General features: G+C 41.1%; 1 protein-coding gene across 1 annotated transcript in view; it reads left to right on the forward strand.

The window, feature by feature from the left end:
* Positions 1–11,462, forward strand: part of mtrr (5-methyltetrahydrofolate-homocysteine methyltransferase reductase) — a 30,440-nt gene extending 18,978 nt beyond the window's left edge. The window contains 5 exon segments of the mRNA XM_051940421.1: positions 2,067–2,156; positions 5,008–5,010; positions 6,628–6,803; positions 6,805–6,818; positions 10,306–11,462. Coding sequence (XP_051796381.1) covers positions 2,067–2,156; positions 5,008–5,010; positions 6,628–6,803; positions 6,805–6,818; positions 10,306–10,450 — 428 coding nt within the window. The 3' untranslated portion in view covers positions 10,451–11,462.
* The last annotated feature ends 602 nt before the right edge of the window (positions 11,463–12,064 follow it).

Below are 12,064 nucleotides of genomic sequence, written 5' to 3' on the forward strand. Positions count from 1 at the left end.
TGTATTGTACCTTTCATGCAAGAAATGCATTTCAAAGTTCTTTAAAATAAAAACATTACAGTATTTTACATCAAAACATACATAGAACAAACATATTAACATAAATTCAGTGCCTTAAATAATGTTAGCATAGGGTATTGGCAATAAAAACCAGGATAGAAAAAAAACTACAGTTAAAATTGAAATTGGATGTGCAAGATAGGATAGAAGATAAAACCCACTGAATATGAAATTAAATAAATGCATAAAATCAATACGTTTTAAAAGAGGTGCAGCAGTGCATAAGTGCAAAGTAAACTTTGAGAAAGAGTTTCATGGATGCCATAGCTAGGTGAAGGCCCAAGTAAAGAGATAAGTTTTTAGCTTTCTTTTAAAAAAATATTAAGCAATCTGCCTCCTCTGACATCTGTTTGTAGTGTGTTCCATTGTTTTGAGGTATAATTGGAAAATACTTTATCCATATCTTTCAGCTGTTGTTGGGATCCTCAATTATGTCTGCTGCTGTGTTTGTTCTTAGACTGGCATGTCTGCTTTTGTTTGATGGTCATCGCCTGTTTCATCTTGTCTTTCTCGTCTCCGATATTTCCACCTTGTCGATATACATCACGCTGTCTAACCACAGTCTCGGTTACCTAAATCTTAATAACTGTACTCTGGCCAAGCAGACTTGTTTTATTTATTGCTCCCACACGAAACGCATCCATTCAAGTGTAATTCCACTCTGTTTTTGCCCCTCCTGGATCGCCTGCGTCCTCTGAGGAAGCCAACCTGCAGTTTTAAAACGCTGACAAAGTCTCCCTCCTTGCAAAAATGTGTTTTTTCTTAGTGTTGCTTTGTTTAAATGGCTGGGCTTCATGTGTGCAGAGTTTGGTGGTAGAAGGCTGTTTTCACTTCATCTTCTCAAAGAAAAAATATATACTTGTGTGCTCACCTTAAATGATGACTGGAAGCTTGTTGTACCCAAGTGGAAACATGCAGCCCGCAGTGCATGTAAACTCACAGCAGACTTGCTAAGTAGTGGCGCAGCTTGTGTCCAGTGGTTTGAACATTTGAAAAATATGAAATAATCACATGTATAGAGAGAGTAATTTAACTTCTTTATGGAATCCATCTTTTCTGTTTCAAAACACGCCTGAAGGGGGTCTTTCTTTGGCAATTAATTTTTTGTCACTCAGACTAATTCATTTAATCAACCAAATTACTTCAGCCACCAAATTAGTGCATTAAGGCCTAATTTTTAAGCACTGTGTGACTCCATAATCTCAGGAGTTGGCTGCATTTTAATTTTGTGATGGCTGGAAAACACAGCGGGATCTGAGGCGAGCAGTAAAGGATGGGGTATAGAAACGCGGCACCTTATCCTCAGAGTGCAGCAGCACAGCACAAAGGGCCCACGCCTCAGTGCTTCTCTGTGGTGTTTCTCAGCCCCTCGTCGTGGTTGGTCAACTTCTGCCTCCCCCCCACCAATGACACGGCAGCAGATAATGCCGGCCTCTTTAGACAGTCAACTGACTGATTGGCATCATGAAAGGTTGGGGGTCAACTGTTGTTATCTGGGGAAAGAGCTGTCACCCTTTTGCAGCAGGTGTCTGGCACAGATAACAGCATCCTCAGAGCCGCTTTGTGCCGCTGCGTCGCAGTTGCCTGCAAAGGATTCTGGGAGGTTTGCCAAACTCCAAAGCCACAAGAGAAATCACTTTTTTCAGGAGTAGTTTTTTTGCACCTGGAATATCAGTTGGATCACACATAGGATATGAGTAACACACACTCACACTGAGCCCTAGTTTCATTTTCAGTACCGTTATAGTGATGGGATCTTCCTTCTGGTTTGGCGTGGAAAACTTAATAATACCATATAACTTCCTTATTCTGCCTATGCATACGGTCCGTTTCTGTGCATTAGGCAATGCGAGCACCTCCGTGTATCTGTTGGCTGCGACAGTGCTTAATAGTGTCACTTCTCTTCTTTAACCTCTGCTGGGAGGAAGGACTCGCTTCTCCTCCTATCTGGCCTGGTTGTCTGTTATGTATGATTGACTGCTAACATCCGTTGTTTGACTTTTCAGAGCGGAGGAGAGGCAGAAGAACCCGAGGCCGTGTTTGCGAGACCTGGCTGTTCTTTGGTTGTCGCCACAGAGACCGAGACTACCTGTTCAGTGTGAGCTCTGTTTCTCCTTTTCAGTTCACGGTTATTCAGACTCTGTGCCACTCATCACAACAGGTCAGCCAAACCTTAAGACCACCTGCCGTCCTTCTGCTAGCAAAAACAGCTCAAACCCTTTCAGGCATTGACAAGGAAAGGACTCTAAGGTGTCCTGTGCATCAGGCACCAAGAACATTAGCAGCAGATCCTTTAAGACCTGCCAACTGCAAGGCAGAGCTCCATGGATGGGGACTTGTTTTCTAGCACCGCTTAACATGATTGAAATCTGGCAAATTTCGCAGGCCAAAATGATCCTCAAACCATCCTGAACAATCTGTTGCGTTTGTGGTAGGGAGCATCATCCTGCTGCAAGAGGCCAGTGCCAGCAGGAAATAATGTAGTCATGAACAGGGTGTGCATGGGCTACAACAATGTTTAGGTGTAAGTTACATTTCTTATGAATCATAGGACCAGGTATTCCTAGCAAGAACATTGCCTAGAGAATCACAATAACTTTGCCAGCTTCCTTCTTCCCATAGTGCATTCTTGCTGCGTAGTCCTTCCCCAGGTAAACGATTCAGAGACACCCAGCAATCCATGCAATTCCGTGTTCCATTCCTGACTCTCATGTGTCTATTGTAATCACTTATGGAGGTGAACAGTGGTTATGCATGAGCACTTGTCTGTGTTTACGCACCCTTATAACATTATGTATTCAGAAGCTTTAAATCATAAACAGCACTAAGGTTTTCAGCAGTCTGCCGCTACAGTAGTTCTTCAGTGTCATTTGAATCACATGGACTTTAATCAGCCATCTGATCGACAGTGAGGCTTATGTCCCCATGACTCTGTCGCTGGTCACCAGTTCTCCATCCTTGGGCGACTCTAACGAGACAATTATTGTTATCTCACTTCAGCCTGCATTGGTTTTTAATTCTGTAACTGGTTGCCATATACTGCTCTTTACATTACTTTTCTTCACCTTCTGTGAGTAAGATTGCTGCTGCTTCATACCCACATTCTTCTTGACCTTGTCACTGCAATTTCATTGTGAACGTTGCAGATGTGGGTGTCCTTTTTTTCAGTACTTTACGTAAGCACCGTGGACATCGTATATTTAGGCACTCAGACTCAAGGATGTGTTGTAAGATGCATGGGAAGAAAATGGACATGTGAGGCTGCTGTTTTAGTGAAGGGCACACGCTGTGCTGCTTTGAGTAATAACAGACAAGAATAGCAGCATCTTGTGTAGCATATAATTATGACTCAAGACGTTGCATAGACTTTTGTTATGGCATTGTGCTGATTTCCGTTATCTAGTATGATACCAGGTTGGCTAAAAATATCGAGATCAGTTAAGCTCAGAAGCTAGTAAATCTCTCATCTTTTGTTGTTTTGCAAAGAGTAATATTGAGCATTACATGAACCAATCACAAATGCGCTAACAGATATTTTTACATAAACAATGAATCTATTGGCTGTGTAGTGCTGCTCATAGAGATAAACTCATTAAGAATCATCGCCCAACTCTTGAGTTTTCCCTCAGTTCTGTGGAGCAAGTCATTATTTTGGTTGACAGACCCCAACTTTATTGCTTTGGTTCACTCTCATCAGCTGTTTCCAACAGGAACATGCTGTTATCTACAAAAGAAAACATTTACTAAACCCATTGTGCACTTCTTGCCCAGCACCAGAAAGCACACAGATAAAGTTGCAATGAGCTGTTGGTGGAGCATTTAGCAGTAAAAGCAGTAAATGTTTTCCCACGGATGCTGACGACGACCAAACAGAGCTACAAGTAGAGACAATATGGGACTTTAATTTGTCAACTGGACAGAGGCATGGCTCCAAATGAATACTAATTTTGCTCCATGTCCGCTGAATATATAACAAAGCAATTGTATTCTGATACAGCTTTAAATGTCAACTGTGTCCACAGCTTGTACTGCTGTTGTTAAAAAGCCAAACCTAAATTAGATTCAGGGCCTTGCTAATGGTTAAAGATTCAGTAAAGTTCTATTGAATCACTGCCCTGCTGTTTATTAACAGTAGATTTAAGGGCTTAGTTCTCAGCAGTGACACAAGTTTGTATTCTAGCCTGGATCCAAGTGGAGGTGCTGTTTTCCTCGCGGATGTATGTCCAGGAGAAGTCTGCGTAATGACCATGAAAAATAAATGTTGACCAGTGACATCATTTCTGTCATAATAACAATTTGTTACCAATCATCTACTCATTTTTCCATCCATCTGTACAAAGTATCAGGTTTCTGCTTTCACTATGTAAACTGACGTCAGCCTTTGAGGAGATCGCTGCTCTGATTAGTTTGTTTTGGCTTTACTCTCTCCTGACTACATGCTAATTGATCAGCTCTCTCTAGTATCAGCAGCAAGCGTGTGCTCAGCGTCGGTGCGCTGATCGAGTTCTTTTGGCAGGATTAAATCGTGTGAATGCGTTTAGCATCGGTTAATTCACGCAAGAACAGATCACAGAGGATGTTGTTGTTCCCCTTTGTTTCCTCTATCCCTTATTTAAATACTAACTCACAGCCAGGTAGTAGGCAGTGTTTGTTCACAGTGTGGGCCTCTCTGATGAATACCCCACAGTGTTGACCAAAATGATTAGTCTGTATTTTATGAGCCACCCATGAAGAGTTGCACTCAATTTAAATAGGTTAGCAGAATGAGAACAACATACCTGCAGTAGAACTGGCTGCCTGCATTCATCTCTGTTGGCGTTTCTCTTAAAGGATGTGCAATGTGATGTGTGGCATTGCCTTGGCATGCAGGAAACCTGCTTAGCATACTTTGTGTATTTTTCAATGTCCCAGATATTTAAGGAAAGCTAGAGCTGAAGTTGTAAGTAGGGGGTTGAGATCCGAACTTGCATAAATATAGCATAAACTGCTTTTTTATGTATAAATATTACAAAATGTCAAGGCAGTGCAGGATGTGGACCAAATCTCCAGTCATGATTCTGAACGCCAAAAACCAAACAAGGCTCGCGATGTGCCTCAATCAGCTGCAGCACTTAACATCCTCGTAAGAGATTGAAGCCAGCCTGCCTGCCTCGTCACGTCAAACTTGTGCTCCTCTCTCCTCTCTGCTGCACTTATCCTCTCCCCCTCGCCTTGATTTTCCTGGCCTCTTTATGGCATGTGATTTCATACTGTAGGGAGAACATGACTGGAAGGCCTGCTGGGTTCATGTGAGGGTGTGGGACATTACTACAGGCTGTTTGTGTGCATAAACACACCAAGAGTCTGGCAGGTTTTTGGCTCTCATGAACCCCCGTCTGCTGCGTGTTTCAGTCCAACTGTCCTTTGTCATCCGCCAGTTTCTGCTCGCACGGTTATCAATCTATCATGATTTATTTCAGACGTCAAACAAACAACACTCTGCAATCCTTCTTGTTGTTATTCATGTTGTTGCTCTTGTGCTCACACCGACATTTTAATCACACATCTTGGTCAAAAGAATGAGATGTCTCTTAATGACTGTGTTCAATCAAATGTTAGCTTGTAAACATTGCAGGAGGAGCGAAAATTCTGGACACTTCAGATAGAACAAAGAACAGTGCTTCTCTGCCGCTTTAGTATTCACTCTGCAGTGTCTGTGTGTTATCAAAAAAATGCGTTATTTTAGTGCAGAGGTTACAGCAAACACAGACCCCTGAGGCGAAGACCTTCACCCGTGATCCTAGAGTCACGGCTTGTTATGAGGCATGCGTGTTTAGTTGTGTCTGTGTGTTCCTGCTCATTCCGACTGCTTAACTTTAAACAAGACTCTGTGAGCCACAGTAAACCTTATTCCCTCACTACCTTCCTGTTTCCTTCCCTTCCAATAGCACCCAGGCCCTGTAAAAACACTGAGGCAGAAGAAGGAGTAGTTGGCAAGCAAAGCACCCCATAGGGAGCAAGGTTACACCTAACTGCAAGCAGGAGGATTGATTGTAAAAAGATGCTTATAACAGTGACTCGACCTTGCTTATGAAATCTATATTTTTTTTGCAGTTCTCTTGTTAAACAAGATAAATTGGTTGTCTGGCACAGTTTCACTCAGACCTTTTGCCCATCAGTGTTCTGTTTTATCAAGCCTGACAGGTTTTTTTTTTTGTTGGGAGGAAATGTTTGGAGGGGGTTACACGTCTTGCAAGGTGGTTTGCTAAATATCTTAAGGGAGTGTTGGATGTGAAAGGATAAACAGTCAGTGTGAAATTTACACTAAATGCTTAATATTAGCAGCAGCAGCTTCTACATTTAATATTTTGCTTGCAATGAAATTCTTCCTCTTTCCCCATAAAACCATTAACAGGTGCCTTCTCACGCTCATTCGCAGACTTTAGGTCATCGGTAAATGAGCCTCAGGTCTGCTGATTCTACCTTTGGAAAGACTCATTTCCGCAAATTAGTCACAACTAACAAGACCCCATGAATATCTATAACATCAATAATAACTTTCTGTGTACAATTTTCCTCGTCCCAGAGAGGAACTCGAGGGGTTTGTGTCCAGCGGCACCCTGAGCCACCTCAAGGTGTGTTTCTCCAGAGACGACAGAGAAGATGAGGAGTCTTGCTTGCAGCAGCACCCCAGATACGTCCAACACAATCTGCTGCTTAATAGCCAGCACGTCACTGACATCCTGCTCAGACAGAACGGTTTACCTGTATGTCTGCGGGTAAGACTGGCGCTGATTTTGTTTATTTCTTAATTCACCCTGAGTGCACTTTCTACTCTGTTTTCATTTACCTACCTGCCATGGCTGTGTCATGTTCCAGCTGCACCTATAGTTCAATGTGCGTGCTGTGAGTGTGAAAGGACTGCAAAAGAACTCACTCGCAGCTCTTTTCTGTGCTCTGGCAATCTTAATATATATGCCTGCTTTTGTCAGTTCGCCTTGTCTTGTAAATCACTGTAGATTCCTCTCTTTGTTCGCCGATTTGACAGAAATGTAGAATTTGATCATACATTAACCTGAGAGTGTATTGAAATATATTGTCTCTTTTACAGGAGAGGCAGAAATGACAGAGCACTGTAGTTAATACAGCTGAATAAAATAAATTTACACGCAGCATATACAGTACTAACAAAGCATCTTAGAGAACTCAAGGAAAGAGCTTGAGCATTGATTCATGAAATTATTCTGAATATTGGTTGAGGACCTGACATAATGGCACTCTTTTCAGATAAAGTTATCACTGCAGGGTCTTGTCAGAAATGTTCCCTTATTATAGTTGCAATTTTACCCTAATTTCTGATCTTATCTTGTTATTGTGAAACCTGAAGTACCTACCACTTGAACTTTATTCATGTGACTGTAAAATCCAGCATCACAGCAGGCGGACCAGACTTTTATATCAGCCTGTTCCATTATAAGCTCGAAGCCCTACTTGTACTTAAGATGCTCTATCCATTACATACCACAAAATGTTGTATTGATCCAAACCTTTACAGACTTCTATGCACCTCATAAGTGGCATGTTCTCCAAAACTTCAGTTTTATACACAACAAAACCGCATCTCTGGCGTAATCCCCTGTCTTAATGGCAACATTTAACTGTACACATCAAAGCAGAAAGAACACAAATGAAAACATAACTTGTGGATTGTCCACTATTCAAAATGTGAGCATTGTATGAATTTAAACTACTTGAATGTAGATAACATGTCATACAATGCATTTTACTAATTAAGTGTAGAATATGCACAGCACTGATGTCTTGGTTGTATGTCCTGACCTAAACTAACTTGCAGGCTTTGCGGCATTTTTTGCAAAATTCCGAATAGACTCTTAAATCACAGAAGAGGATCCGGCTTTGTCAAGTGTGATCAGTGTTTGAAAACAGAGTAATGGTTTTATAGAGTATGGCGACAATAAGATTAAGAATGGCTTCATATGAACCTCCCTCTTTCATCCACAGAACAAACTGTGTAAGTAGTCAGGTCAAAGTCAAGTCAAATTTACTAATAAAGCACATTTAAAAGCATCAAGAGTTGAACCAAAGTACAAATAAAATAGCAGACTCTAAAACACCATCACTGAAGAGAAATCTGATAAATAGAAATAAAAGTCAAGAATAAAAGATACAACCCAGTATGGAATAAAGTCATATTAAAAAAACTATTTAAATCCAATGCCAAAGACAAAATTTGATTTTTAGATAACATTAAAACTTTGTGAAGTCTGTATAGTTCTCATACGGAAAGGTACACATATCAGAATTAGGAGTGGCCACTACAAAGGTTCCATCACTGCTGTTTTTGTGTCTCAACGTCCAAGAGCCGTCTGTTGGTCACCTCAGTGTTGTAACTGGGGTGAGAGCTCTACTAAATAGGTCCAGCCGATCCATTTAAAATGTCAAAACAATAATAAAATCTAAAAATCAATCGTGAAACAGACAGGAACTCAGTGAAGGGGAGCCAATTCTGGTGTTATGTGATCCTGCCTTTTCCTGTTGAAAGACGAGCAGTAACATTTTGTACCAGCTACAGACTCCGAAGAGATGGCTGCTCTAACTCCCACATATAAAGAATTACAGTGGTCTAACTGCATAGTAATGAAGGCATGACTTCATTTTTCAAAGTCTTCAGGGACAGAGATAGGCCTTCACCTTGGCAAAGTTCTAATTGAAAAAAGCTTGCTTTGACCATTGAGCTGATCTGTCTATAAAATGTGAAGGAGCTGTTGAGGATCACTCCAAGGTTTTTCAAAAATGATCAATTGTATGAAGTCAATGAAGCCCAAGTGCTGTCAGGGTCATCCCAATAATCACGGTCGGCCAAACATAATAATCTTTGTTTTGTTTTCATTGACATTACAAAGGTGTAAATCCATCCAAGTTTAGCTCAAGTTTTGAGGTAGTTCAGCAGGTCTGCACTGAGTCCTTCCGTTTTTTGTTTTTTTTGTACAATCAGACAGAATCGCATGTCATCTGCAAAACAATAAAAACAAATCTGTTGTTTCTTAAATATGGACTACAAGGGAAACATATACAATGAAAACAAAATTAGGCCCAAAATGGAGCCTTGCAGGACCCCACAAGTAAACAGGGCTGCAGTTGAAGAATGATCGCCTCAGTGAAACCATGATCTGACCTTTGATGTCTCCACACTGTACACTGTCTGAGAAGTGATGTTCTGTGATCTAAACTATGGATTACAGTGGATCACGGTGTTAAAGGCAGCAGTCAAATCCAGATGTTTCAGAGTAGAAGAGTTTCCTGAATTAACAACAAATAAGAATATTAAAACTTGAAGCGAGGTTTAAAAATAGACTGAAGTTTTTCACAAATGCAGTTTAGAGAAGTCTACAGTTGAATAAGAAATACTTTCACCAAACCTCGACAAAAAATGTAACATAAGAGTCCAGATTCTGTGATTGTACCTCAGCATGATGATGATGATGAAGGGGAGATCTGTTTGCTTTATGGCTCTGGCTGTAATTTTTGGGCTCCTTGTCATTGGCTCCCAGATAGGACAAACAATGTTCACAACAGGAACAGCCAATAGTTTTGGTGATAAATGTGTTTGACATGAAAATATAATAGATTTTTTTGTTGTTTTCCCTAGCATCGGTGCTGAAGCGGCTTTCTTACATCAAGTTTTGTTAAAATCTGAACACAATCACAGGGACCGTTCTTCATACATCACTCCTCTGATTTCTTGGCTACTGTCGCTTTGCTTCACTGTGATGCAATATTGTATTCCGGTTGTATCACTCCTCTTTCCCCTGTTTCCGTATTACAACACATTGTATCTGACAGTACAAAGACAAAAGCAATACACGCATAGGCATATAGCATACCAAATCACGTCAGCATTGTATAGCTACGTTCACATTCTTTTTCTTGTGTTTCTCACTGCCAGGCTGTTTTCCTCACCTGAGAGTAAATGACTTTTGAAACATCAGGACTGTGTGAATTCTTCAGAGTCAGAAATATCACTGTTGGATGATGAATCTCTCCTAGTATGCTGCAACAGCTAGATAGAGATTTTCAGCCATTTCCTTCCAGGATACACTTCCAGGACTGGCAGCACTTGCTGTTTTTTTATTAAATAGTGGCTTGCCATAGTGTGAAGACATACAGAATTGTTAAAAAAAAAAGACTGTCTATTGGTTATTTTCTCTTTTTTTTCTAATAAATAGATGTGATTTCCTTCTCCAGGGATGCAAAGAACATGGCTAAAGATGTGAATGAGACCTTACTGGAGATGATTAAGACGGAGCTTCAGGTGGACCAACTGGAGGCCATGAAGAGACTGGCAGGGCTTAGAGAGGAGAAGCGCTACTTACAGGACATCTGGGGCTGACGGTGATGACGAGATAAGGCATTTTGCAACATCCGCTGGTCTTTCTTACATCTTAAGGGGGAAAAAATGAAATCAGCATGCTCAGCTGTAACCTCTAGAACCATAAAATTGTGGATGCTGGAAGCCTGGAGGTAGTTTACAGCACCCAACGCTACCAAGATGGAATTGTACCTCACTGACCCGGGGATATCGGTTCACTACATCATCTTGGCTTTGCTGTTTGAACAGAAATGACCTTGGTCGGAGCAGTAGTGCTGGAGATTGGTCTCGCAGTGTGAAAATGCTTTTAGTATAGACAAGCCTTCTCTATTTGTCCTTTCTCGGGGAAAGGCATTTACTTCCATCGGCTGTGATGGAGTGATTTTGATGAGACTGAGCGCGGGATATCGCTCCAACCTAGATGAAAACAACACAGTGCAATCTGTAGTTCTTAAACAACACACATGCAGGAAATTGTTTATTTTCCATTCAAGGAGAAAAGAGATGTTTTGTTTTTTTCACAAGTTATGTGTTTTTGGAATATGCCAAACCACCACTGCCTACTAAATGCACCATAGTTTGCCTCAGAAGTCATAATCAGTCAAAATTCTTCCATTATTTTGTGTAATTACCACTTTGAAAAAGTACCTCAGTTGTAAAATTGACTATTATTTTTCTAACCAGAATACTGCAGCTTTAGTTTCCTTTTTGTCACATTTACGGCATTATGAAAGCAGGTTTTAATGTGTGCAGTCCTAATAAGCAGCTGCATGACAACTTCCAGTGGGTTTTCCGTTACAGTGTGCTAAAAATCAAGCACAGAGGGTGAGAATCCCAGTGATAACAAACAGCCTCGACCAGAGCAATTTGTCTGACCGACTTTTTTTCCGTCTGGCTCCACAAACCCAGCAGACTGCCACTTTGGAGACAATGAACTCCCAACTTTTTTAGGTACTGCGAAACGGAGTAAAACCTCTCCAGACACAAGCATCTGTGCTTTGTGTGATCAACAATTAAAAGACATTTCACAGTAGACTGTTGTCTCTGGTTTTGCTTCATTGTGCACACACAGGTGTGTTTGCAGATGACCTTACACACATGCATTTGAAGTGTGTGAACGAAGGGAGGGGTGACTGAGAGCTTTCTTGACATGTTTAAGATGCAGTGGGAATTATTTAGGAGCTAATGAACTCTGATTGATTGGGAGTGATTGTTTTATTTAAATTTAGAGATAATTTGATTGTTGAAGGTGACTTTGGTCAGAATATGAAGATGCTAATTGAAGCCTTTTCGCAACGGGCTTCTTAGCACTGCGCAGAGCCCCAGAGAGAGGCTTCTCAGAATTAAATCTTCTAACAGCAGTCTTTTTATTTATCCTCTTGTAGGGAGGGGAGAGAAAACATGTTTACAACCTCTGCCGCCTGAGCCGTAGATGACACCGCATTCGCAACGTTTTTGAGCCGAGTAAACAAAACATTTACTGTCGCAGAAAACAATCCCTGATAATGAATAATTGGTTTAATACAGTGTTGTTGAAAGGTAGAGCTGTCCTTGTGTTTGTCCAGGCGCAGCTGGCTGCACCTCTACACCCTCATATCTCAGTGTCCTGCTGCTTCGCCAAGTCACAGGAACAGA

Source organism: Acanthochromis polyacanthus, chromosome 20, assembly GCF_021347895.1.
Source record: "Acanthochromis polyacanthus isolate Apoly-LR-REF ecotype Palm Island chromosome 20, KAUST_Apoly_ChrSc, whole genome shotgun sequence".
NCBI lineage: Eukaryota > Metazoa > Chordata > Actinopteri > Pomacentridae > Acanthochromis > Acanthochromis polyacanthus.